A 27,895-nucleotide genomic window follows, 5' to 3' on the forward strand; every position below is an offset into this window, starting at 1 on the left:
CAGGCAAATAAACGAAAACTAACTACATTTCCATAGCATTTTGAAACAGATAATAAGTAAATTAGTAGGTAATAACGTTCTACCACCATAAAATGAAAACAGTTTTTTATTTTATTAATTTGCTCCATTTTCTCTACTGTTTGTTATTTTGCTTCACATTTTATTATTAGGTATTTTAAAATTTTTATTCATTTTTCAAGTCATGTCCGAAGCATTTTGAAGCAGATATTAAATAAATTTCGGTTTGTTATTACCACAGCTACACAACATTTTTGACGTTTCTATAAAAATTTAGAAAAAAATTAATATACTATAAATTTTTTTATTGTCAGAAATTCCTACTGTTTTATGAAACAAAAATAAATATTTTACAAATTATTTTTTAATTTTCGTTCCGAAAATTAATAAATTCGCAGCGAAACAAACGAAAAATGTTACATGTCCACAACATTTTGAAACAGATAATAAGTATGTTATTGGCATTTTAACACAACCACATGAATTTTTATAGTGTTTCTATGGTAATTAATTAAAAACAACCGCCAAACACAAAGCGTTCTAGAAAAAACAATTGGCATTTAAAACGTCATTAAGTGACATTTTTTATTTATTGTTAAAAATATTTTTTTCTCTTTCTAGTGACTTACCTTAAAGCCTCAGTTTGTTTATTTTGAAAATCAAACATCTTAATCTTGGTATTGTAAAAATTTTGGAGATTCATTTTGAACGTCTTATTCAGTTTGACAGAGTGGTCAATAAAGAGCGCACTTTTCTGCTTGAGCGTAAAATGTTTTTTTGTGTCGTTTGCCGCCTCCAGCTTCTTGACCAAGCTCGCGAGCTGTAAATGCAGCGTAGAATAGGGCAACTGGAACGTGACATTCTTCTTCTTTTCGTAGTAATTTTCGTTTTCGTAGAGGTGACCCTTGGGCAAGGCCAATAACTCGACTAATTGCTTCCGGAATTCGCCTTCGGCTCCAAGAATCAACTGTCCGAGAATAACAGTCGCACTAATCGGACTGACGAGGAAATTCTCCCTTTCCTCCCCCTCGAGGAAGGCCTGGAGGCGAATCCCGACGCCGAAGACCGCCTCCAGGGCCAGTTTGTACTGCTCGACGAGGGCCTCGTTGGCGGCGGGCAGCGGGGGCGGCGGCCCCGGCTCCTGGCCGCTGACGTAAGCGCAAAACAGGAGAATCACGTGCACTCGCATCACTTATCGCAAGGTGAACAGGTCGCCGATACGTTGAACACTAATGCGACACCGAGAGATTTTTCGATTTTGTGCGGTTGGCTATAGTGGGGAAAACCTGATGATGGGAAAACCGGCGAGAGTGACCTTTGCTTATCACCGGGGGACGGTTATCGCGAAAACAATGAGCGAAGATGAATGCGAGCAGGACGTGGGACTTTAAAGACGGGTTTGGGACCTCCTTGGGGGCAGGTGAGCATTTTGAGACACTTTAACCGGGGGAGAAAAATTCAATTTTTGTTTTTGAAGAGATCAGAGGGAACGAATGGGCCCCTTTGATACTGATTCCGCTCCTGGCGGCTATCATGCTAGTCGCCAGTGTCCTCCTCTTGATCATCTTCAGACAGCACCCAACTCTTGTGATAACCACCGTCGCCGGGTGTCTTCTCATCGTCACCATTTACCTCACTTTCACCACTGTGGGCAATGTAAGCGAAACGTACGAATAAAAACAAATAAATAGTATATTACACACCGACGTGGAAAGTATTTTTCATTTCTGTCGAGAGAATAGAAAGTTGACAAGTTACAGAAATTGAGATTCTTTCGAGACACCAATCGCACTTTGGAGAAAAACAACACCGCTCTTTGCACAATAGTATACTAAAAAACAAGTGGTACAAACACCCTCATTGTGATACGAGCCATGCACGAGTATCACAATGATTGAATAATTTTTATATTTGACAGTTTAAATTATGACATTTGACGTATACGGTACCCAAATTGCTCGAAAATAGCTTAAAAATGTTTACTTTCGTTTTTCTATCGTTTTCGTTTGATTTTCTTGAAGTGTGTGAGCCATATTTACGCAAAATGTCAAAAGTGTCAGATTGGATGATTGATAAATTGATAATCCAACGCACTCTTAGTAATGTTTTTTTTTAATTACCATTTTCATGGACTTTTAGGACTTTTGACTTTTTTTAGGGTCACGCAAAATTGCCCCCCTTGGCCCCGTGCAAAAACAATTACTATCGCGCGACAAAGATTTTTAAATTAACTTTTTACACAGTGTGAGAGCCTTTTTGTAAGGTATACCGAGAAATGTCAATAACTGTCAAATTGAATGAGTAAAAATTCAACGCACTTTTGGTCAAGTTCTTTTAAACATTAATTTAGGAATTTTTAGCCCTTTTTACCTATAGAAATCATCCTACTTTGTAAAATTATGATTAAATTTTTGTTTTTTACCGTCATTTAATTTTTCACTTACTAAAGTTATTGAAAATATTGCATTTTGGACCAATTTTGCATTTTTTTGTATTGCTTTAAGAAAAATTTTTGAAGTGTATTTAAGGATAAAACACTATAAATTTATCAAAATAAGCACAAATATTGCATTTCACTACTAATTTTGTATTTTTTGTCTTGTCGCAAAATCTTTTTAATTTATTTAGTTTCTTGAAAAAAAAATCTTTAAACTTAATTAAATAAGTACAAATAAAGCCTTTTAGACTTAATTTCGCAATTGTCTACTTTATTTAGATAAAATCTCTACAATTTATTAAGTTTTTCAGGAAAACTGTTTTAAATTAGTCAAAATAATTGAAAATAGTGAATTTCAGAATTCTCCACTTAGTTTTGGTATTATCTCATGAATTTTGGGAATTTTGCGGTAAAAATGCTCTTAAATTTACAAAAAATAAATAAAGCATTTTAAACCAACTTTTGCAGTTTTTATTAACTTTTTTTAACGAAATCTCCCGAATTTTGTAATAAAAAAGCGATGGTTATTTTCCCAAAGAAGAAACAACTAAACTTCAAAAATAAATAACAAAAAATTTCATTTTGGCACATTTTTTCAAATGTGTTTGGTTTTGCAGTGAAATAAATTAACGAAATATTTGTAATTTTGTGAGTTTCTTGGGAAAAACGCTACTTTTATAAAGCAGACCACATTTTAAAACCAGTTTTGCAATTTTTGTATTGCTTTAGCAAAAATTCTTAAAATTACAGTGCATTTCTTAATAAGACTATAAATTAATTAAAAGAAGCAAAAATATAGCATCAGCACTAATTTTTTGCCTTGCTTTGAGTTCAAATTTCAAGCTTTTTTTATCGTTTATTTAATTTTTATATCCAGTCTCTGCTCACTTTTTTGAATTTTCATTTTTTTTTATATAATTCAAATTTCTTCTTTCTTATGTTACAATTTTAATTACATTTTTTAAACTTTAAATTTTCCATTTTTTGAGCTTGAACTATAAACAAGTTTTTCAATTCTACAAGTCAGAATTAATTTTGTTGTCGATTTGTTTGATTTTGCAAATTTCCCAAAAATTCCCAGGGAAAAACAATTCTTACACAGGTGTGAAATTGTTCAAGCTATCACGTTTCAGTAAGGAATAATTTTATCTTAGTAAGTCTTTAAATCTATTGCAATGCTGGATTTAGACGAAGAATCAGTGGAGTCTACAAGGAGGGTGGTAATAAAGGTAGGTATTGGAGGTGGGTCAGTAATTAGACACTTTCCAACCATCATTGAGGTTAGAAATGTCAACATTACATGAACGGTTATGAATAAAACCCTTTTTTTATGAAAAACACAATTTATTAATTCATCGCCAGGCTTAAGTGATACTTGCACATCTCAATTGAGGTTCTTTGGGCCGTTTTGAGGTACGTCTCAAGGACGTTTGATAAGTGTTCGCATTCCCGGAGGAAAGGTTTTTCCGGGTCATTTGTGTTGATTAGTTTGAGTTGGTTGATAAGTGTTATGAAACCGCGAACGGGGAGACAGACGGCCGGTGTTGTGGGTTGCATGGCATGGGCGAAACCGTAATACTCCTTACCATAACCCATGGCCGCCATCATGTATTCGGAGGCGATTTCCGCCGCCTCCTCCAAACGACCGGAAGTGTAGAGCAACCGGAAAAGCTCGGCAGGGTTGCGCTTCTAAAACGGCGAAAAACGAAAATTTTACTTTCCGATTTACATCCTAGATAAGTTAGTTTACAGTGACATCCGTTTTCGGATATGAAAAATTTGCTCCCTAAATGTGTTTAGGGTGACATCAGTTCAAATATTTGTGATTGAAATCCGTATTCGGATATTTGAAAACCTATAAAGCTTCTGATTCGTAATTTATTAGGTAATCAGAAGCCCAGATCCAAATTTCGTCAAAATAAAATGTAAATCCTTGGATTCAGTTGCTAATTAAGATCAAAAAACAAAATTGTGGATACTCGAAAAAGCTGATCCGTATTCGGATCACATCCTCACATTACACGACGACAAAAATGTCAACAAAACAAAGTGATCTGAATACAAGTGACAGTTCTACCGTATTCGGATATTTGAAAATCTGTAAAAGCTTTTGATAGATATTTTTTTGGAATAAATAAGTAATAGAAGCGCAGATTCAAATTACTCAACAAAATAAAATGTAAATGCTTAGACTCAGTTCTGAATTAGGATTAAAAAAGAGTTCTGTTCCTATACCAGAAAAGTTTAATCCGTATTCAGATAAAATCATCACAACTACAAAAATTTCGACAAAATAAAATCTGAATTCTTGAATTTAGTTCCGAATTCCGATACAAAAAAATTGGACTTCCGAAAAGTCTGATCCGTATGTTGTACTATGAGAAAAACCTAACCTGACCTAATTCATTTGCTTAATTTATTCGGGCTTATTTTAGGTTTTAACAATCAGTTCTGAATTCAGATTAAAAAATAAAATTCTAATGCATATTTGGATCATATCCTGACTTTATACGACAAAAATTTCGACAAAATAAAATGTAAATCCTTAGATTTAGTTGCAGATTCGAATAAAAAAATGTGGACCCAAAAAGTCTAATCCGTATTCGGATCAAATCCCCACGACAAAGTAAATCTAAATTTAGTTCTAGATTCAGATAAAAAAAATTGGGGAGCCGAAAAGTCTGATCCGTTTTCGGATCAAATTCTCACATTATACGACGACAAAAATTTAGACAAAATAAAATGTAAATCCTTAATTCCGATTAAGAAATAAAGATTTTTAAACCTGAAAATTTTGATCCGTATTCGGATCAAGTCCTTACCTTGTACGACGACAAAAGCCATTGAGGTATCCACAAATTCATCTTAATAATCTGCCTACACACAATTTTATGGATAAGTGACATCTTCTCCTCCTCATATTCCTCCACGCACTCCTGCAAGAGACTCCAGGCGGCTTCTGAGGCACCCTTCGTACTCATAGGCAAATCTAAAACACTAAATTACCACCCAACCCTCAAAACCTCACCCCTTACCTTGCAAATTATTCTCAATCAACCATTTCCACGTCACCGGTTCGTTCTGCCTCGACAAAGACCCGCATTTTTTCGTCAGTGCCTCAAACACAATTCTATAGGGAACCTCAAAAATTTTGGAAATAGTCAACGCCGTCTTAAACAGACCAGCACTGGTCAACAAAATCACCAATTCGTGCGGATCTAAAATCACAAGTAAATACCTAAAAGTGCCTCACGGGTGCCTCACTTGTTATCTCGAAATAATTGCGAGGGTTGAAACGAATTAATTTGAGCTTCGCACTAGCGAATGCCAAGTCTTTGGACAATATTTCAAGATTGATGATGTTCACTTGTTTGCGCAGTGTGATTTCCTCAGGCTCCTGTCGAAAAAAAACAATGAGGCATGCCTCAGTACTATACAGAGTGCGCCAGAATTCGCGCCCCAGAGAAAAATGCCATGGAATTCTTTTTATAAAAATTTCGAAGTTATGAGAGTTTAAATTGTACACTTTGACTCTATTTATTTCTGTTGGAAAAATATTTTCCAAGTTTTTTTGCTATAGGTTATTAAAAGAGAAAACAAGGAAGCTGTATCCTAAATTGTTTAACGTTATTTGTGGCTTTTATTGGCAAATTTTTTTTATTTTTACTAAATAAATATAAAAAAACATACAGGGTGTCCCAGCGAGTTGAAAAAGTCCAGTAGTGACCTTTAAATGCTGAATTAAAAAAAAATGATAGATTGACATTGATAGATACTTATCTAGTCTATCTATATATAAAATTATTTTCAACTATACAGCGTGTCTCAAGAATAAGTTACAATACAAACTTGTGTTATTTTAAATGAAACACCAATGTTTCTTAGCGTTTTTGTATGTAGATTTTTATGACAATGTTTTTAAGCTAAACTTTTATTGGTCGATTTTGCTTAGTTTTAAAAATAAGACGGTTTTTTGGACAAAAACATGCACTTTTTAAAAATTTATTACACAAAAACTAAGACACATAGAAATATTTTTTTTACTACCGCAAAGAAGAAGGTACAGGCTATAAGGTTGTAACATTTTTTAGTGTGTTGCATTTGCAAAGATAAAAAAATTAAGGCGTTTGTTGAAAGTTCAATAACTTAAAAAAATTAAATGGAACACTCTACTTATTGTTTTTGCATTTAAATGATTATTAAATTGTTTTTCTAAAAGTATTTACTTTTAGGTGTTTATAATCAATAACTAAAAAAATATTTAACGTTAAACATTAAAAAAATAATTACTATTGTTTCAGTAGGCAAAAAGTGCACAAGAGATGAAAGAAATATCACTTAACAATCACATTTGTGTTAAACTGAATTCATTATTCTTTATTTTTACAATAAAATAATCCTAATTTCAGTATTTATAACGACTTTTACAATCTCTGGATAAATCAACGGATAAGTGATCCGTGGTGGAATTACTATGGTTGCCGTAGTATCAACAATGCTCAGATATTGATAACCATTGTTGCTACAATTAATATTGAATGTTAAATATCTTTTCATTTATCAATTCTAGACATTAAAAATTTATTTTTTTAGATAGACAATTTATCAATCTATTAGATGCAAAAATAAAAATAGGATGTTCCATTTAATTTTTTTAAGTTATTTAACTTTTAACAAACTTCTTAATTTATTAGTCATTACAAATGCAAACACAAAAAATTGCTACAGCGTTAATTTCTGTACTTTCTTTTTTGCAGAAGTAAGAAAAAAATTGTTCCAACTGTTTTAGTTTTTGTATAATAAATTTTTAAAAAGTGCATGTTTTCGTCAAAAAAAAAACGTCTTATTTCTAAAACTAGCGTAAAAACATTGTTTTAAAAAAACTGCATACTGTGTTTCATTCAAAAAAACACAAGTTTGTATCGTAACTTATTTTGGGGACATGCTGTATGGTTGAAAATAATTTTAGGTGATGCACTAGATTAGTATCTATCAATGTCCTATACATATATTTTTTTCTTAAATTTTACCATTTAAAGGTCACTAATGGACTTTTCAATTCGCTGGGACGCCCTGTATAAAAAATAATTAACTTTGTTCAAATGAGTAAACTGAGTTGGATAATTGATGTTAAAAATAAATGCAAAAGAATTTATTTCTGTTCATTTTTTTTTTCATTTCTTCTTAAAAAATTCTTTCTTGTTTTTTCTTTTTCTTTTTGAGAGACTGACAATGATTTCTTTCTTTACTTTAATTATTAAGTAACATCCGAATTTATTTTTATTTAAATTTTATTTTGTTTATAATAATAATTTTTATTTTTATGTTATAATTGTTTTTTTTTCTATCAATTTTCTTTTGAGATCAAGTTGAGCTAGACTTCGCCTCCGCATCTTTGTATTACTTTTAATTTATTAATAAAGACCTTTATTATTATTATTATTAATAGATATGGAAAATGTCAAATGTCAAAAAATAAATGTCAACATTTTTTGACAGATAGAATTTTTTAAACATTTTTGTTGGTATCTAATCTTACTTCAAATTTTTCTAGTTTTTCTCTGGGGCGCGAGTTCTGACCCATCCTGTATAGTGAGGCACTTACCTCATCAGAGGCGGCAAAAATGGGTAAACTGACAACTTTGTCCTCAATTTGGTCAACTGGCATTACAATATAAGCGTATTGAGGCTCGCACAAGGCCAACGCGTTTTTGGCCGCGAGAAAACACTTGACTTGCTTTTCCAACGAATCAGAATCGTTGTATTGGTTCAATCGGAAGGCTTGTTCGTACATCACCGACGCGGCTAGAATAATCAACCAATCAGAATCGAGTTGTGCCTATTTCAGCCAGTACCGGAACGCAGAAAAGTGGCCCCTCTTTTGACCTGATAAGCGTACAAAAAATCGTAGTAGATGTTGTTAGAGGGGTCGGCGGCGCGCGCCCTCGTCGAAACAATATCACAGAAGAGCTCCTCCATTCCGTTGTAGGTGAAACTCATCAAAACGTCCAATTTCTTCTCATCGAGTAATTTTTTAACTAAATCTCGGAGATTATCCTTGCGTCTGTCTGAATCCGGGTTGGCATTGAGCGAGTCATAGGCCATTTGATAGTTTTTCAGAACCAAATGGTGCTTGAATTTGATGGAATATAAAGTCGCCTGAAAGTAACACTAGTGGCGCCCTCTATAGCAAAAATGCCACACTTACGGCCAAAGGGTCGTCCGGTGAGGTCACACTGAGGGCAATATTGGCCAAATTAATCGCACAATCGTAGGATTTGTGCAATTCGAATAAATGAATCACTTTCAAGTAGTAATTAATGTAGGCTTTTGTTTGGTTGTGGTCGTGGGTGAAGATGCGTTGGGCCAGAAAGTGGTCGGTGAAGATGCCCTTCGCCGCCATTTGGAACAACTCCTGGGCCTTGTAGGTCTCCCCAGTGGTCAACAACGAAGCGGCGAGGAGAAAACTATCTATAATTAATTTATTAATTAATTAAATTAGCGGTGAATTAGTAATTACGTGTGCAACTGTTCCATTCGCACCACGTGCCTATGTAGCGAATGTACTGTTGGAGCCACAAGTGTTGGCCACAACTGAGAAGCCACTCGGCCAAAATCGGGCTGCCACTGATCGGCCAACTACACGCAAATTAAGGAATTAAAATTTAATTATCATTGTTTTTTAAGTTGGGTATACTGTACTAAAAAGAACAAAAAAAAATTAAAAAAATTAAAGCAAGTGACAATGTTTGTAATTTTTGTCAAGTAGGTCATGTATTCTCAATTTGACGTCTAAAATGTCAGTGGCTTTGGGTTTTTGTGATACATAAAAAAGAATTCAACCAATTTTGTCATTTTGTTTTTTTTTGTTATAATTTTTAATCTGAAATTTACAAAAAATTGCAAGTCAATGTAATTTTTGGTGTTAAAATACCTAATTCTGAGAATCTTTATGGTAGCGGAAGTCCAAAACTTGGCATTTGAAATTAAGCCTAGAATTTGACAAAAAAAAAAACAGTTTTGTACAATTTTTCAATTTTTGGGAGAAAAATTTAGCGAAAAAAGAGATAATTTTAATAAGATTGAAAAAATAGTCCAAACTTTGAATTTAAAAGTGATCACAGTTGGCTAAAAGCCAATATTTATTTGACATTAGAAACGTCAAAAATGTAAATTGTCATTGTAAAATATGGATAAAAAATTTGCCGAAAAAAAATAAAAACTGAGTCAAATTTTAACATTTGATATTAGTTTTTGTCAGAAATATTAATGAAATTAAAAAAAATATATATTCCGTAGCCTAAAATTTGTTACTTATTCTGACATTTTCGATCATAGTTAGCTGGGAAAACTACAAAATTTGGCATTTGAAATGTTAGTGACTGAGTTTTTGTAATACATGAAAAAGAATTCAAAAATTTTAGGCTAAAATAGTTTATTACTTCCAATTTTTTTGAGAAAACAACTTGGAAAATTATTTTTCCAACAAAATAAATAGTCAAAGTGCAAAATTTAAAATCCCACAATTTCAAAATTAATTTTTCTTATAAACATCGAAATTTAAAGAAAAATAAGATCTTGGTTAAAATTTGTTACTTAAAAGTACTAGTTTTACCATTTTTAATCATAGTTTGCTGAGAAAAGCCCAAAATTTGACATTTAAAATGTGATTTTTTGTGAAATATTGTGATTATAGAAAAAAGAATTGTACCTACTATTGTTCAATTTTTGGAAAAAAAAATTAATGAAAAAAAGGATAGTTTTTAATAAGATTGAAAAATTAGTCGAAATTTCGAATTTAAAAATGATCACAGTTGGCTAGAAGTCCGATATTTATTTGACATTAAAAACGTCAAAAATGTAAATTGTCATTGCGAAATATGGGAGAAAAAATAAAAACTGAGTCAAGTTTTGACATTAGTTTTTGTCAGAAATATTCACAAAATTAAAAAAATATATATTACGATGCCTAAAATTTGTCATTTATTCTGACATTTTCAATCGTAGTTAGCCGGAAAAACTGCATTTGAAATGTTAGTGGCTTTGAGTTTTTGTAATACATGAAAAAGAATTCTAAAATTTTAGGCAAAAATAATTTATTGCTTCCAATTTTGTAATTTTTTTTTAAAGAAAAACTTAGCAAAAAAGACGTTTTTTAATATAACTTTTGATAAAAAATTACAATTTCCAAAAAAAGTCCACGAGGTTTCCAGCTGTAATTAAATTTTCAAAATATCTAATTTTGAGAATCCTGTTTGTCTGGGAAATCCAAAATTTGGCTTTTGAAATGAATTTTTATCATAAATATGGACGAAATTTAAAGAAAAATAAAACCTTGGTTAAAATTTGTCATTTTAAAATACTAGCTTGCCATTTTTTGATCATAGTTAACTTTGAAAACTCCAGAATTAAAAATTTTAAATGTGAATTTTTGTGATACATGGAAAAAAAACAATTTTGTAGAAAAACTATTTACTTATTGTTTCTAGTTTTTCCGTTTTTGGGAGAAAAGCAATCATTTTTAATAGAAGTCCAATATTTATTTGACATTAAAAACGTTTAAATTGTAATTGCGAAATATGAATAAAAGAAATATAAAACAGAGTCAAATTTTGACATTTGAAATTAGTTTTTGTCATAAATGTCGACAAAATTATAAAAAAGTTATACGATGTTGACGACAATTTGTTATTTAGTTTGCCATTTTCGATCATAGAAAAAACTGCAAAATTGGACATTTAAAATGAAATTATTTTTTTAAGTTGGCTATACTTTCTGTGGAGACTGTCAATGTTTGTAATTTTTGTCAAGTGGGCCATGCATTCTTAATTTGGCAACACTGACTGTCAAATTCAAACGTCACAATTTTATAGTCAATTGTCATTCGCTGGCTTAGCCGTCACGTGAACATCCCAGTATAACAATACAGTGTTGCCAATACAATTTTTGACACAAATACTGACTGTCAATTCGAATGTCGCTCATTTTAATTATAAAAAAAAATAATTTATTCCTTGTATTTTGATGGAAAAAGGATACATGATGTGGAAGAGACAGTTGAGATACGGCAACAGCGCCAAATGCCAATTCGCGAGACTCTCCTCGTTGTGCCTCAGCCTCGCAAAAGCCTTACGTGCCTCATAGCCCCCTGTGCTCCCCGCAAAAAGCTCCAATAGCGAAATCGAACTAATCGCATTTGTTCTGAGATTAAAAACAGGACTTAATCTCAATGAAGACAGTCTCTGCAACGCTGACTCGCTAAAATCCCCAAATCAATCATTGGTTTTACGCTCAATTTATTTTCCTCACGTTGGTAAATACTGCAAAGCCGACAAACCCGCAAGCCAAACCATGACAAAGTTAGCTTGGGTCAAAACCACGATTTCTGGGCTACAAACCGATCTAATCGCCTCTAAAACATTCCAATCGAGTTCGAGCCGCTCGAGGAGTATATTAGTGATGAGTAAAAGACTACGACAGATGGTGAACCGGACGTGGATTTGCTGTCGGAGACATCCGGTGACCATTGATACGCCCAATTGTGAGGCAAAAATGTGGTTTAGCGAAGTTTGAACCTCGTCGAGGGGCTCTTCCGGCTGGATTTGGTACTCGATTCGCAGCAATTCGAGGATTTTGTGAATGGTTTGGTACAAATCGGTGCATTCCCGGAGCATCTCAGCCACGTAATCGGTGAACTGCAATGAGTCCTCTAGTGGAGATTTTTCTTACTAATACAGGGTTGGCAGATTTCGCATCCCAGAGAAAAATTTCAAGGAAGATAAGATACCAAAACATGGAAAAATGTTTAATAAAAAAATTCTATCTGTCAAAAAATTTTGACATTTGACATTAATGTAATTTATAATTTAATTATTTAGTAAAGGTACAAAAATTTTGTCAATAAAAGCCATAAATAACATTAAACATTGTTACAATTTAGCAAAAAAACTTGGAAAATTATTTTTCCATCAAAATAAACAGAGTCAAAGTACAAAATTTATAATCCCATAATTTCGAAATTTTTATGGATAGATTTTTTTTTAACAGAAATTAATTTTTCTCATAAACATCGACGAAATTTAGGGAGAAATAAGATCTTGGTTAAAATTTATTAAAAATAATTTCTTTCCAATTTTGTCATTTTTAAGAGAGATTTTTTTTACGTTTTTTGATGAAATTTTTAATAAAAACTTGCAATTTTGCAAACAAAAACAATTACAAGTCAATGAGATATTTAGCTCTAAAAAAATTATTACATAAAATATATACAATTTTGAGAATTTTGATCGTAGAGGAAGTCCAAAATTTGACATTTAAAATCTCAATGGCTTTAAGTTTTTATATTATTTAAATAAAAAAAATTGGACAAAAATAACTTGTTTCCAATTTTGTCACTTTTTAAGTGTGAAAAATGACGTGTTTTGGAATAATTTTTAATGACATGCAAATTAAAAAAAAACATTGCAAGTCAATTAAATTTTTAACTCTGAATAATTATTAAAAGATAATTTTGAGAAGTCCAAAATTTGTCAAATAATTTTTGGTATAAATATCGACGAAATTGAAACAAAAATCTTGGGTACAATTTGTCATTAAAATAAATACTAGTTTTCCCATTTTTGATCATAGTTAGCTGAGAGAAACCCAGAATTTGACATTTAAAATGTAAATTTTTGTGAAATATGATTTTTATCGTAGAAAAAAAAAACAATTTTGTACCATTTTTCAATTTTTGGGAGAAAAATTTAGTTTTTTTTAATAAGATTGAAAAATTAGTCGAAATTTCGAATTTAAAAATGATCACAATTGACATTAGAAACGTCAAAAATGTAAATTGTTGGATAAAAATGCAACTAAATTTGAAGAAAAAATAAAAACTGAGTCAAATTTTGACATTTGATATTCATTTTTGTCAGAAATATCGACAAAATTAAAAAAATACAATACGTTGTCTTAAATTCGTCACTTATTCTGACTTTTTTGATCGTAGTTGGCTGGGAAAACTGCAAAATTTTGTATTTGAAATGTTAGTGGCTTTGAGTTTTTGTAATACATGAAAAATAATTCAAAAATTTTAGGGTAAAATAATTTATTGCTTCCAATTATATCATTTCTTTTTAGAGAAAAACTCAGCAAAAAAGACATTTTTTAATATAACTTTTAATAAGGAATTGCAATTTTCAAAAAAAAAGTTCATGAGGTTTTTAGTTCTAATTAAATATTTAAGATATCTAATATTGAGATCTGGGAAATCTGGGAAGTCCAAAATTTGGCATTTGAAATTAATTTTATCATAAATATGGACGAAATTTAAAGAAAAATAAAACCTTAATTAAAATTTGTCATTTAAAAATACCAGCTTTGCCATTTTTTGATCATAGTTAACTTTGAAAACTCCAGAATTTAACATAAAATGTGAATTTTTGTGATACATGAAAAAAAAAAAGAATTTTGAACAAAAATTATTTATTGTTTCTAAGTTTTCCGTTTTTGGGAGAAAAGCGATAATTTTTAATAAGATTGAAAAATTAGTCCAAACTTAGAAACTTTTAATAAGGAAATGCAATTTTCAAAAAAAAAAGTCTAGGTGATTTTTAGCTCTTTTATTTGTCAAAAAATTTTGACATTTATTTTTTAACATTTGACATTTTTTACCTACTGATGATCTCGTAAATGTTTTTCATATTTATTTAGTAAAGGTGAAAAAATTTTGTCAATAAAAGCCACAAACAATTCCTTGTTTCCTCTTTTAATAGCCTGTAGCAAAAAAAAAATATTTTTCAAACAGAAATAGAGTCAAAGTGCAAAATTTAAATACTCAAAAGTTCGAAATTTTTATAGACAGTTTTTTTTTAACATTTTTTCTCTGGGGCACGAGTTCTAAAACACCCTGTATACCCACCTCAGTGTCCATCTCGCGCTGTATTTTCTCCAAAAGGGCCCCCATGACCACATCGGGCGACTTCAACAGTGCCAACTCTTTTTCGAAAGTGTATGCGAAAATGTCACTCATTTGCGAATCCAAATAATTAATGACCTTGAACAAGTTAATGACGTCATCAGTGATGTCAACATCTGCAAAAACCAATCATAACTAATTTCAATTAAATTTCATCCGAGTTAATTACTGTCAGTTAGAAGAAAATATTTCGTGAATTGCTCCTTGAACATGTGGTCGCTTTCGTAGATGAAATGTTCGAAAATGTCAAGAGGTCGCAGGAATGAAATCATCGATTTTTTCAAGAGGACGGCTCCGGAGGAGTTCGGGAGGACGAGGAGGCCTAAGGGCTTCAGTCCTGCGACGTGGTATTGGACACAGCAGGAATAAAACTGCTGCCAGCAGTAATTTCCGGTTTCGAGATAATCCTCGTCGCTGACGACCGTCTCCTTGAGCTCGTTTTGGATCTCGTCTTCGACGGCCATGCAGATTTGCTGCTTGAGTTGCGCGGCGGAGATGTTCACGTCGCCGACGATGGCCGAGCGTTTGTAAATCTAAAATTCGATCAAAAATCATGATCGGTTGTTAATCGGCGATTGAGCTGATGACAATAAGCGCACTCGGAACGTTAACCAAAAAAAATTAATTACGTTTAAAGCTTTGCTGATTATATGCAGGGGGAACCTCCCCGGGTGGAAAATATGCTGCAAGTAGCTTTGTCTCGGGTCTGTTTCTCCGTCGATATTCAAGGGTTGACTTGCATCTGGGACGGATTCCAGAACGACGGGAATCCAGTGACTCCCCGCCTGGTTCGAGGCCGAGTACACCTCACATTCACCCTCTTTTCCTCGCCAAACCGACCAAATCCGGCTCGTCGAGAGCGTAAAATCGATCAAATCCGTCTAAAAAAAAAGTAAATTTTAAAAAACACAATTAAAAAAAATACAAGGTGTCTCAAAATTAACGTCCGCGCTTCAGGGGGCTAATACAAATCGAAAATCAAGAGTAGAAAATTTTCCGATTGTCCTTCGTTTTCGAGATATAAGAAAAACTTCTTTTTTTTTTGTATATTATAAAAAAAATTATTTAGTGAAATGTCATTTTACACGACTTTTTAATTACTGAATGAGGCTCGAAAAATTGCTATTTTACGGAATCATATACAGGATGCGTCAGAACTCGCGCCCCAGACAACATGGAAAAAAATGTTAAGAAAATTCTATCTATAAAAATTTCAGTTATGAGAGTTTAATGTTATTTGTGGCTTTTATTGGCAAAATTTTTGTACCTTTACTAAATAATTATAAAACAAACAATTTTTTAAATATTTTTTCCATATTCCTGGTATCTTATCTTACTTGAAATTTTTGTCTAGGGCGCGAGTTCTGACACACCCTGTATGTCTTTTTCGAACACAATAATAAAATTAAAATAAAATGACTCTTTTATATTTTATATTTGCAAAAAAATAACTAGATTTTGAATTTTAGTATTTTTTTTTAATATCAAAACTGTCTGAGAAAATTATAATTTCTCAGAATTTTTATTAATATTTGAAGTTATTAACAATTTACTGAAATTGAGCTCGCTGCTTTGTTTAGCATCTTTCCACTTCAAAATCAAATGTAAAAAACATCTGGTGTATGAAGAGCATGAAAAAATTAAGAAAAATGTGTACTACTGATTCCAATTCCAAAAAAATTCCAGCGAAATTCTAATAATTCAAAAAAAAAAAAATTCAACTTAATTTTCGCAATTCCAAAATAATTCCTGTAATTTCAAATTAATTTCGAGTGTTAAGAAATTTAACGTAATTTTGAAAAGAAATATTATCTCTAGTGTTTTCTAAAAAATATAAAAAAATCAATAAAAATAAAGAAAAAAAAATAAAAATACAGGGTGTCTCAAAATTAACGCCCGCACTTTTGGGGTTTGCTTCAAGGGGCTAATACAAATCGAAAATTAAGAGTAGAAAAATTTCTGATTGTCTTTCGTTTTCGAGTTATTAGTAAAAAAAAAACTTTTTTTTGTACATTATAAAAAAATATTTAGTGAAATTTCATTTCACACGTTTTTTAAATAATGAATGAGACTCAAAAAATAGCTATTTTACGGACTCATATGTCTTTTATATGAACGCAATAATAATATAGTTATCTTAAAAATGACTCTTTTAGGTACCTACTATTTTTTATTTTTTTTGAAAAAATTATAATTTCTCAGAATTATTATTTGCAATTTTGCAAACAAAAACAATTAAGTCAATGACATTTTTAGATTTGAAAAATTATCACATAAAATACATAAAATTATAAGAATCTTCAGAGTAGAAGAAGTCCAAAATTTGGCAGTTTTAAAATGTCAATAACTTGTTTCCAATTTTGTCACGTTTTAAGAATTTTTAGCTCTGAATAATTATTAAAGTACCTAATTTTGAGAATTTTTATCCTAAGAGAAGTCCAAAATTTGGCATTTGAAACAATTTTTGGCATAAATATCGACGAAATTGGGGACAATTTGTCATTTAAAAATACTAGTTTTGCCATTTTTGATCTCAGTTAGCTGAGAAAAGTCCAAAATTTAACATTTAAAATGTTAATTTTTCTGATACATAAAAACAATTTTGAAAAAAAAATATGCTGCAATTTTTTTAGTATAAAAACTGTCTTTGAGAAAATTATAATTTCTCAGAATTTTTATTATTAGTTTGAAGTTAACAATTTACTGAAATTGAGCTCGCTGCTGTTTCCACTTCAAAATCAAATATAAAATATCTGGTGTATGAAGAGCATGAAAAAATTGAGAAAAATGTATACAACTAATTCCAATTTCAAAAAAATTCCACCAAAAATCAGGTAATTGAAAAAAAATTCAACTTAATTTTCGCAATTCCAAAATAAATCGTAATTTCAAATTAATTTCAATAGTTTTAAGAAATTTGACGTAATTTTGAAAAGAAATTATAATAATTTCTAAAAAAAACCCAGTAACCAGAAAAATTTCAATAATTCACAAATAATTCCAGTAATTCCAAACAATCCAATGATAATTTTAATAATTCCAAATAAATTCCAAACAATTTCCATTAAATTCGATTTAAGTAAAAAAAATGTTTGAAAACGGCACTAAGAACGCAAATTACAAAAAAAAAAAAAAATTCGTTAGGATGAGTGTTGTTAGTGTTAAACAAAAGAATACTTATTTGCGAAAAAAAATGTCAAATACAACTTTTTATCTACGATCTTTTTTAATAAAACATTTTCAACTTACAAAATTGACGGTTCTGATTTATGATAAGTCACTCGATGTCGTAGAGAATTTGTGTTAATCCCCAATTTTGAGCCACCCTGTATAAATACTTGCCCCTTAATCGGTTATAACCGGCACTAACCTGAGCCAAATCGAGCGTATTGAGCCGCACTAACCGGATCTGCGAGCCGCTGAGAATCGGTTTGAAGACATGTAACTGGCTCTGAGCCGCAAAACTCATGAAAATGCCCAAAAGACACTCTGAGTCGAACCCATCGACGGCCTTTCTCAGGATGTGATTCTGCGCGCCTTGGGGCTGGTTTCTGGCGTTTCCGCCCGTCTCAGCCATGACGTCGATCACTGATACGCATTCGGCTCTTGAGCACGACCAGAATTTCAAATGGCCGTTTCGACACAAGGTCAGAGCAAAAGTCTCAAGACCGAAGGTGTGCAAAATTAGACTGACGGTGGTGTCGCCGTCTTTGTCTTTTTGGCTGCAAAAAAATTGTGATTTCTTAGTGGTAACGTGGGGAGGGGTTGTACCGGAGTTTGTCGGCGAGGCCTGAGAGAAATCGGGGCACGATTGACTCGCTTTTCAGCTCAGCTGAGTCGATTTTGCCCTCGCGGGATTGGCGCACGAGCAGGATTTCCCCCGAATGGTAGGCTAAGACGAAAATTGCTTCCTCCTCGGCGAGGGTGAGGGAGGAGTCGGCCAAAAAGGGCAGTTGGGAACCTTGAATTTGACAAAATTGGCGTTTTTATATAATTTTGGAGGAAGTCCAAAATTTGAGGTTTAATCGTGTTGGCTGGGGAAGTCCAAAATATGACGTTTGAAATGTCAGTGGCTTCGAGTTTTTGTAACACACGAAAAAAAATCAAGAATAATTAATTCAAAGATTTTTTAAGTGAAAAACTTTTACGTTTTCTGGTGTAATTTTTAATAAAAACTTGCAATTTTGCAAACAAAAACAATTACAAGTCAACGAGATATTTAGCTCTGAAAAATTATTACATAAAACATAGAATTTTGAAATTTTTATCGTAGAGGAAGTCCAAAATTTGAAAATGTCAAAGTGACTAAGTTTTTATATTACCTAAATAAAAAAAAATTAGACAAAAATAACTTGTTTCCAATTTTGTCACTTTTTAAGAGAAAAATGACGTTTTTTTGGAATAATTTAATTAGATTTTTAACCCTGAATAATTATTAAAAGACCTAATTTTGAGAATTTTGATCCTATGAGAAGTCCACAATTTAGCATTTGAAATAATTTTTGGCATAAATATCGACGAAATTAAAACAAAAATAAAATCTTGGGGACAATTTGTCATTTAAAAATACTTGTTTTGAAAAAAAAAAATTTGTTTCTAATTCTCCCGTTTTCTGGAGAAAAATTTAGAAAAAAAAACTGTGATTTTTAAAAGAAATTGAAAAATTAGTCCAAACGTCAAATTTAAAAGTGATCACAGTTGGCCAATGTGTTTTTGACATTAGAAACGTCAAACTTGTAATTGCAAAATATGGATAAAAAAGTAACAAAATTTGAAGAAAAAATAAAAACTAAGTCAAAATTTGAAAATTCAACAAATTTTGGGCAAAAGTAATTTAATGTTTTCAATTTTGTTATTTTCAAGAGAAAAACTTGGCAAAAAAGGCATTTTTTGATATAACTTCTAATAAAAAATTGCAATTTTACAAAAAAACAATTGTAGGTCAATGAGATTTTTGGTCTATTTAAATTATTAAAATACATAACTTTGAGAATCTTGATCGATGAAAAGTCCAAAATTTGGCATCTTTTATAATTAATATTAATTTATCGACGAAATAAAAAACAATTTTCAATTTTTGGGAAAAATTTTTTAAAAAAAGCTATATTTTTTAAGAGAAATTAATCCAAACGTCGAATTTAAAAGTGATCACAGTTGGCTAGAAGTCCAATGTATTTTTGACATTAGAAACGTCAAACTTGTTATTGCAGAATATGGATAAAAATGTGACAAAATTTAAAGAAAAAATAACAACTAAGTCAAAATTAGAAAATTCAACGAATTTTGGGCAAAAATAATTTAATGTTTCCAATTTTTTAATAGAAAAAGTTATCAAAAAGGGCGTTTTATGGTATAACTTTTAATAAAAAATTGCAAAAAAAACAATAGTAGGTCAATAAGATTTTTAGGTCTAATTGAATTAATAAAATACATAATTTTGATGATCTTGTTCATAGAGAAGTCCAAAATTTGGCATTTTTGAAAATTCATTTATCACAAATATCGACAAAATAAAAAACAATTTTGTACAATTTTTCAATTTTTGGGAGAATAATCTAGTGAAAAAAGACGAAGTTTTTAATAAGAAATTGAAAACTTAGTGCAAACTTGAAATTTAAAAATGATCACAGTTGGTTAGAAGTCCAATATTTATTTTTAAGTTTTAATTTTTAGTTTTAAATTGTAATTGCAAAATATGGGTAAAAAGCAACAAAATTAGAAGACAAAAAATATGGGTAATTTGACATTTGAAGTTAGTTTTTGTAAAAGATCGATATAATCTTAAAAAATGTCGGCCAAAATTTATTATATATTCTGACATTTCCGATCATAGTTAGCTGGGAAAATTACAAAATTTGACATTTAAAATGTCAATGACATTAGCCTGAGTTTTTGTGATACGAAAGTAGAATATAACCAATTTTGACACAAAATAACTCATTGTTTCAATATTTCCCACTTTCTGAAAGAACAAATCAGTGAAAAATGCAAATTTTACTAAACTTTTGGAACAAATAAAAAGTTTTCAATTTTGAGTAATTTGAAAATTAATCAAAGATGGCTAAAAGTCCAATATTTGACATTTGAAAGTCAGTTTCACAAATCATCATTGCTAAGAAAGAATCTTTGCGTTGCTAAACCAAGTTTTTGGGTGAAAAACAACAAATTGTATTGTATTGTGGGTTGCATAACCGATATTTTTTATAAACTGTTAATAAAAATAAAGGTCGTAGAAAAAACATTGTGTCAACCACTCGCATAAAAACTTGCCTTTTCAACACAAATAATTATTCTGTGAAATATAAATAACATAGGGAAAACAAGCATTTTTGGGCCTACTTGAGTTGGTGAAAAAATGAAACGTGGCGGGATCCCTCGCTTCGTTGGTTGTGGCTTCGCTGAACACCGACGGGGCTGCCAAATCCGGGTGCACCCCAGCGACATGGTCCTGCCGGTGGTACTTATCCGGGTGCGGGAACACCAACCTATGGACACTGCAAACCGTCGGTACCAAAACCACAACATTGTCGTAAGTCTCATGGATCGAGACCCCATCCAGGATCGGCGTGTCCACAAACTTGTATCTGATGCGATTTCCGGCGAGGTTTATGTCGAGACTGTGCTCAACGAGCTCCAAAACATCGTGACTGATCCTCCTAAAAAACACACATTGTGGATTTATTCCCGACTTTTGGGCCCCTACCAGTAGATGAATCGATTCCTCGTGTGGGGCTTCGTCGAGTCGCGATAGCAAAACCCATTGGCCCTCTCCGCGACTTTGATATCCTGAAGAGTCCCTTGCGTCCCGCCTGTTACATAACCTCACTTTCACATAATTGGCGATTTTAGTGATATTACCTGTGTTGAGGGTGATTTCGCGCCAGGGGTCGGAGACGGTTTGGTCGGGGATCACCTCGCGGTACCCCAACGCGATTTCTTGCATTTCTTAGCCCGGTTTTGAGCGATTTTGTGCGAAAGTTAGGTTAGGTTGTCGGGCACAAAAAATCAAGGTCGGCGAGTGGCGGTTTGATTACATTTCAAACTGAGTTTAAGCTTGACACCAGAGGGCGCAGGAGTCAAAAAATACAAATTTCCGATTTATTTATTTATTTATCGCACAATTAGAAAGAAATTAACGTTTATAATACGTTTAGTAAAATTAACTTTTTTGATTTATAGTAGGTAAATTAGGACAAAAGTAATGAGAAATCGCATTCTTTGAGCACTTAGCATGTTTTTTAGCCAGAAACTTAATTTCGTCAAACTTTCTCAAAAAAGTCAAAAAATCAACAAATTAATTAAAAAACAGTTCTATTTGTTTTTTATACAATTTCAAATTAATATACATATTTTAAAATAATTTTTTTGTTAATCGAGTATTCATCCAAACGTTTAGTAAAATTAACTTTTTTGATTTATAGTAGGTAAATTAGGACAAAAGTAATGAGAAATCGCATTCTTTGAGCACTTAGCATGTTTTTTAGCCAGAAACTTAATTGTTTCGTCAAACTTTCTCAAAAAAGTCAAAAAATCAACAAATTAATTAAAAAACAGTTCTATTTGTTTTTTATACAATTTCACCCTAAGAGGTCAAAAAGTTACTAAATTGGGTCGAAAAGTACATTACTTTTTTCAAAGCGTTTTAGTTGAAAATTTTGCAAAATTTCTTAAAAAATAAAACAAAATATTTACCAAATTAGGCCTGAAATTGTGCTGTTGTGTGCATTTTTTGGTGTTTCTAAACAGATTTTTGAATTAATTCAATCTTTCTTCAAAAAATGTTGCTAAAACTGGCTAAAAATTTATCAAATTGGTATTATTTTAGGACATTTTATTTGCAAGATCTGGTCAAAATATGCTTAAAAATTACAAAAACCATTTCAAAATGATATTACTTCGTTGTTTTATTTAATTTAGCTTCTTTTTGAATAAAATTTTGCCAAAAAAATAAACCAAAAAAATAAAATTTGGTCAAAAATATTACTTTACATTTTTCAAGCCTTTGAGCACGTTTTTGAACTAAAATCTCAGTTTTTTGTGGAATTTTACTGAAACATACCAAAAAACACCAAATCAAGTAATTATTGCCTTTTTAATTTTTTAGTATGTTTCCAGGTAAAAACGTTAATATTTTCCAAAATTTTATTAAAAACAAGACAAAAAATTACACAATTAGCCCAAAAATAGTGTTATTTTTGCCTTTTTTGGACGTTTAAGCACGTAAATGTAAATTTAAGCCCGGTTTTGAGCGATTTTGTGCGAAAGTTAGGTTAACTTATCGGGCACAAAAAATCAAGGTTGGCGAATGGCAGTTTGATTAAATTTTAAACTGAGTTTAACACCAGAGGGCGCAGGGGTCAAAAAATACCAATTTTCAATTTATTTATTTATTTATCGTACAATTATAACAAAAATAACATGTATAATACGTAGAAGTAACACTGCAAAGATTACATAATCACTATGAGAATAATTTGGTTGAAATAAGTGCTGCTACGAGGAGTACAACGCTGTTGAAACCAGTGGTAATAGCAGAATTACAGGGTTTGCGAATTGCGTGGAAAAATCGGTTATTTAACGACTCAAATGCCGCAAAATCGGGACAACTACGTGCTATGGCTTCACTGAAACACTTCTTGGACGCTTTTAAGTCACTAAAATAAAAAAAATAAAAATAAAAAATTGAGTTGGTAATTATGGGGGCTCCTACAGGCACAGGTCGTCTTTCCGGACCTTGCCGTCAAAGCGTGCGAATAATTTAGTAAAGCAATTGCCCACTTGTTGCCCCTCTTGATTGAGTTTCAAATTTTGGCGACAATCTGCACCTTGGGTACTAAAGAAATCTGTAATTTTTTTTTGATTAAAAAATGGCAAAACAAATTATTTTCCTCACTTTCAATGGTTCTTTGGGAACAAACAAAGTCGAGGAATGAGGTAAAACTCTCAACCATGAATTTGGGTAAATATTTTTCGTCTTTTGGCAAACATGGTTTTACGTCATGGGCCAATTGGGTGGCTAGATGGGCAAGTTTGGGGCGTTCATCGTTACAGAATTGTTCTTTACCATTGGGCAATAAACTCGCAGCGTATGTTAGATAATCGCCAAATTGGCCCAAATGGGTTTTAATGTCGTCATAAGCCGAAGCGTCTGTGCTGTAAATTCGACATCTATCATAAATAAATCTGGAGATTTTGTCCGAATTATTGCCTTGCTGGTCTGCGAGAACACTCCCCAAAACAAGTCCTAAAAACACACATTTGTTATCTTGCATCCCTAACCTATCCACTAAATCGATTTGCGCAACTTTCGAGTGGGCTTGGGCCAAAACAAACAAGCCTATGTGTCAAATTTTCTAAGCCAACCTTGAGCCACTCACCTGCCACGATAAGAAAATTCCCAATTTTCATGACAAATCCTGAAATTTGACCTTCTCAATGTTCACTAAAATTAAATTCGACGAATTTGCAGACGCGAACACGTGACGCGACCTTCTATTTCTCTTCAAAATTTTACATTTCAGTTGAATAAAAAGAAATTGGGAAAAATCGCGGAACCCATTTTGTTAAAGCGGTGAATTGCGGGCTGCATATAATAAAATTTACGATTTGTCACCGATTAGTCACCGATCGATGGTTTTCCTTCAGGAAAATGTGCGCAGTTTTAGGGGAAATTCAGTGTTTTTATAAATGAAAAAGTTGCGAAATAATCGATAAGCGTAATGGGAAAAATGCGTGTTTATCGCAAGCAAACAAGAATAAAGGCATGGATTTTAGAGTCTGTTCCGATCATTTATAAAAAAAATAAGAAATTCAGACTTTCCTAAAATTCTTAAAAACTCATAAAAATAATCTATGAAAGGAAGAGGTTTTTTTAAATTACATCAATTTATTCAGATTAATTGTTTCTATTTTATTTAATTTTTCTTTTAAGTACTTATCTCATAGATTTTTTTCTTAATAAAAACAAAAATAACATTCTAAAAATTTCTTTTTTATAAAATGGTCGTGCGACTTTTTACATCTTGCCAGTGTTGTCAGGTCTGGTGAAATTTCACCATATTTGGTAATTTTTATGCTAAAAACTTTTGTAAAAATTCTTATCCTATTATGATTTTTTAGAAATATAATTGCAGTTACATCAAAAAATTAATATATTTTAAAATTATTTTTTTAATCACGTATTTGCTCAAACGTTTAGTAAAATTAACTATATTATTATTAATTATTATAATTATATAATTAATTATTAATTAACAATAATTAATAATTGTAAAAACAATTATTGAATTATTGTTATAGTTAATTAGGACAAAAATAATGACACAATTGTTTTGTATTTTTTGAGAATTTAGCATGTTTTTAACCAGAACCCTAATTGTTTTGTAAAATTTTTGCAAAAAAATAAGTCAAAAAATCACCAAATTAGTTGAGAAAACTGTTCTCTTTGGTTTTTTTTCGATTTTACTGTAAAAGATCAAAAAGTCACTAAACTGAGTAGAAAAGTACAATATTTTAGACTTTTTAGACAAATCGTTTTAGTGAAAAACAGAACAATTTTGCAAACTTTCTTTAAAAATAATAACAAAAATTTACCAAACTAGGCCCGAAATTGTATTATTTTTGTATTTTTAAAGTGTTTAAGCACATTTTTAAAATAAATGCGCTATTTTTTGAAAAAAAATTGCTAAAACTGCTTAAAAATTTAACAAATTAGGTTGAAATTAGTATTATTTTAGCTTGTTTTGCTCGATTAAGTTCGTTTTTAAATCATCAGGGACATTTAATTTGCAAGATTTTGTCAAAACATGCCAAAAAATTATAAAAATTATTTCAAAATGATGTTATTTCGTTTATTTTATTTGATTTAGGTCGTTTTCGAGTATAATTTTGTCAAAAAAAAAAAACAAAAAACAAAATTTGGTCACCTTTTTCAAGCTTTTAAGTAAATTTTTGAACTAAAATTTCAGTTTTTGTGGAATTCTACTAAAACAAAGCAAAAATCTTTTTTTGCAAGCTTTTAGCGTGTTTTGCAAAAAAAAACTTAAGAATTTCGCACAATTTTACTAAAAACAAGGCAAAAAACTACAGAATTAGAACAAAAATAGTGTTAATTTTGTTTTTTTTTGCGCGTTTAAGCACGTAAACGTAAACCTTCGACGATTTTAGAAAAATTTAAATAATTTTTTTTTGTAATCTTGTGAAAATAGCAAGTATAAATCTGTCAACTTTTTCAGCTCAGATCTGGTGAATTTAATTTTTTTATATCGGCTGACTATAAATGTTTGAAACAAGAAAAATTTATTGGCATAACTGAAATATTTTTAATTCTTCTAATTCGCTATATCAGGATATTTCAAGTGACCACTAAGCCTGACAATTTTCTATAAATTTTGACGTTTTAGGAACCAAGATTGCCAAACTAAATTCACAATCATTTATAGTCACCCGGTACTTTTAAAAACTTGCATTTCTAAATATTTTCTTTACATTGTCGAACAAAAAAGGTTAATTAATTTCAGAAATAAATTATTTTAACGATTTTTTATTGTTCTAAGTACAAAAATAGCACATATACAAAAATAAATAAAACAAGTTTAGTGTCTTACGTTCAATTAAATTTCTGATTAAAGTGACTAAAATTGTGGAAAAGTATTTTTTTTTAATAGGATTAATAAAAAAACAGGACAAAACCCTTGAAATATTTGTTTTTTAAAAATTACCTCAAAAATTAGACAAAGAACTATGAAATGAGTTGTGTGCTGAACAGTAGTTTGAAGGCATTGTTTAATTAATTAATTAACAAAATCGCAAATTAGACTCAAAACTGCTGCAATTGCCACCACAGCCCCACTCGCTTGAAGCCCCCATCCTGTGTTGCACTTCATTCCCAATGACCGGAACAAATTAGTCGCCAAAGCCTCAAAAGCCTTAAAATGTGGACATCCGTCATTTATCGCTTTGACAAAACATTCTTCACTCGATTTCAAATCCTGACACAACACTTCTTCGCTTAGAACTTTCCTGTGGAGCATTTTGTGCAATTCCTGCAAGCAATTTTCAATTTCATGCCCATCTCGGTACGTTTTCAGCGCATCTTGACAATCGCGTCCTTGCGGACTGAAAAAAACTGAAAAAACACTTTCAGGAGTAATAATTCCGACAAAAGCGGCTCACTTTCAATCGTGCGATTCCCACACACAAATTCCATAAAATGGGCGAATCCATAAGCCATAAAAAGGGGTAAATATCGCTCCTCGAGGTTGGAGAAACAGGACTTCATGTCGGTGGTGATTTCTTTCATTTTTCCACTCAGTTTATTTTTATTATCTGCGCAAAAATTCTGTTTGTCGTCCTTCAATTCGGTGTGAAACTCGTTGTAAGTGTCGTTGAGTCGTTTCCTGATTTCGTTTGAAATTTCAGAATCGGTGTTGTTCTTACACCTGCTGTAAATAAAATTCTCAATTTCGTGCTTGTATGATGAAAAACACGACACGTGTCGGAAAAACAGGCCTGAAATTGAAAAAAAACTGTGATAATTAATAAAATTGAGGATTCCTCACCGATCAATAGATAAATAAGATTCATCTCGACGCTGCGGAGCGAGTTTCAGTTTCAGCGGCGTCTGAAAGTCGCAAATTCGAGGGTGCGCACAAAATTATCAATAAAACACTTGTGTTTGTAAAATTGTAAGTGCATCGTATTTTTATTCTGGCTATCGGCCAAGTTTGAAAAGTGTTTATTTTGGTTCCGATCGATAATGTTGATGGTATCGGTGGTGGAGAGATAATAGAGTTGAGTGGGCGAGATTTTCAATTAATTGTAATTAAGTGTGAATTAATTAAATTTGGCCTTGTCACAGAAGTGTCTCAACTAGCTTTCTTAACAATAACAATTGACAGGTACTGAATTTACAAAAAATATTTAAAAAAATATGTTTCTGGTTAAAGTGACCAGGGACCAGAACAGTGTTGCCAACTTAAATTTCAAAAGCACAGATAGCTTAAACCGACCTTATTTTTTTAATTCAAAACCATCTTGTTTTGAGAAATAAAAATGTTAAAATAATATTTAACTATGCAGAATTTTGAAACTTAAATTTTTTTAAAGTTATTATTTTTAAAACAACCACAAATTGCTTTAGATTGCTATAAATAAAAAAAAAATGGATTATCAATAGAATACTGTAGCTTATTGTTTAAATAATTTTTTTATTTATAAACCAAGAATTAAACTTATTTGCTTTGCTTAAATAAAATAATTAATTAAGATGAAATGTCACGATTTTCAAGTGCTAAACGGATTCAAGTTATGACTGTGTTAAAGGTAACACTTTATAAAATGAATAACTTTAATTATTGAACTGTTAATTTATTTCAAAAACACATTACAATAAAAAGTGAACAAAAGTCGGTGAAATCTAGTTTATGTATAAGTCTAAAACAAAAATGAAAGAAAATAATTTAAAACACATAATATTGAAA

General features: G+C 31.2%; 5 protein-coding genes across 5 annotated transcripts in view; 1 reads left to right on the plus strand and 4 right to left on the minus strand.

Annotated features, from left to right (window-relative positions):
• LOC123014162 (leukocyte elastase inhibitor-like) overlaps nt 1–1,317 on the minus strand; it is a 3,885-nt gene extending 2,568 nt beyond the window's left edge. The window contains exon 1 of the mRNA XM_044413107.1: nt 648–1,317. Within this exon, the coding sequence (XP_044269042.1) occupies nt 648–1,207 (560 nt within the window). The 5' untranslated portion in view covers nt 1,208–1,317. The remainder of the gene's footprint in view (nt 1–647) is intronic.
• The window catches only part of LOC123014170, a 4,740-nt gene extending 2,295 nt beyond the window's left edge, over nt 1–2,445 (plus strand). Inside the window, exons 2-3 of the mRNA XM_044413120.1 lie at nt 915–1,438; nt 1,496–2,445. Coding sequence (XP_044269055.1) covers nt 1,381–1,438; nt 1,496–1,695 — 258 coding nt within the window. The 5' untranslated portion in view covers nt 915–1,380 and the 3' untranslated portion in view covers nt 1,696–2,445. The remainder of the gene's footprint in view (nt 1–914; nt 1,439–1,495) is intronic.
• Nucleotides 2,446–3,778: 1,333 nt separating this feature from the next.
• Nucleotides 3,779–21,425, minus strand: LOC123010163 (nuclear pore complex protein Nup160 homolog). Its single transcript, XM_044406869.1, has 18 exons — nt 21,273–21,425; nt 21,118–21,223; nt 20,754–21,070; nt 18,186–18,375; nt 17,785–18,136; nt 15,044–15,295; nt 14,584–14,947; nt 14,358–14,530; nt 11,765–12,150; nt 11,495–11,713; nt 8,976–9,094; nt 8,664–8,926; nt 8,311–8,614; nt 8,061–8,260; nt 5,720–5,852; nt 5,491–5,673; nt 5,278–5,444; nt 3,779–4,144 (listed from the first exon to the last, which is right to left on the minus strand). The coding sequence occupies exons 1-18, from the start codon at nt 21,355–21,357 to the stop codon at nt 3,803–3,805; spliced, it is 4,155 nt and encodes a 1,384-aa protein (XP_044262804.1). The 5' UTR covers nt 21,358–21,425; the 3' UTR covers nt 3,779–3,802.
• Nucleotides 21,426–22,783: 1,358 nt separating this feature from the next.
• Nucleotides 22,784–23,984, minus strand: LOC123015415. The gene is made up of 4 exons (XM_044415115.1): nt 23,792–23,984; nt 23,308–23,658; nt 23,125–23,257; nt 22,784–23,068 (listed from the first exon to the last, which is right to left on the minus strand). The coding sequence occupies exons 1-4, from the start codon at nt 23,820–23,822 to the stop codon at nt 22,876–22,878; spliced, it is 708 nt and encodes a 235-aa protein (XP_044271050.1). The 5' UTR covers nt 23,823–23,984; the 3' UTR covers nt 22,784–22,875.
• Nucleotides 23,985–26,070: 2,086 nt separating this feature from the next.
• LOC123010388 lies at nt 26,071–27,510 on the minus strand. The gene is made up of 3 exons (XM_044407254.1): nt 26,975–27,510; nt 26,589–26,924; nt 26,071–26,541 (listed from the first exon to the last, which is right to left on the minus strand). Exons 1-3 carry the CDS (start codon nt 26,997–26,999, stop codon nt 26,207–26,209), a joined length of 696 nt encoding a protein of 231 aa, XP_044263189.1. The 5' UTR covers nt 27,000–27,510; the 3' UTR covers nt 26,071–26,206.
• Nucleotides 27,511–27,895: the final 385 nt, after the last annotated feature.

The sequence above is a fragment of the Tribolium madens genome, unplaced genomic scaffold (assembly GCF_015345945.1).
Source record: "Tribolium madens isolate multiple individuals breed KSU strain unplaced genomic scaffold, Tmad_KSU_1.1 Scaffold_19;HRSCAF=116;Tcas5.2_LG9, whole genome shotgun sequence".
Taxonomy (NCBI): Eukaryota; Metazoa; Arthropoda; class Insecta; order Coleoptera; family Tenebrionidae; genus Tribolium; species Tribolium madens.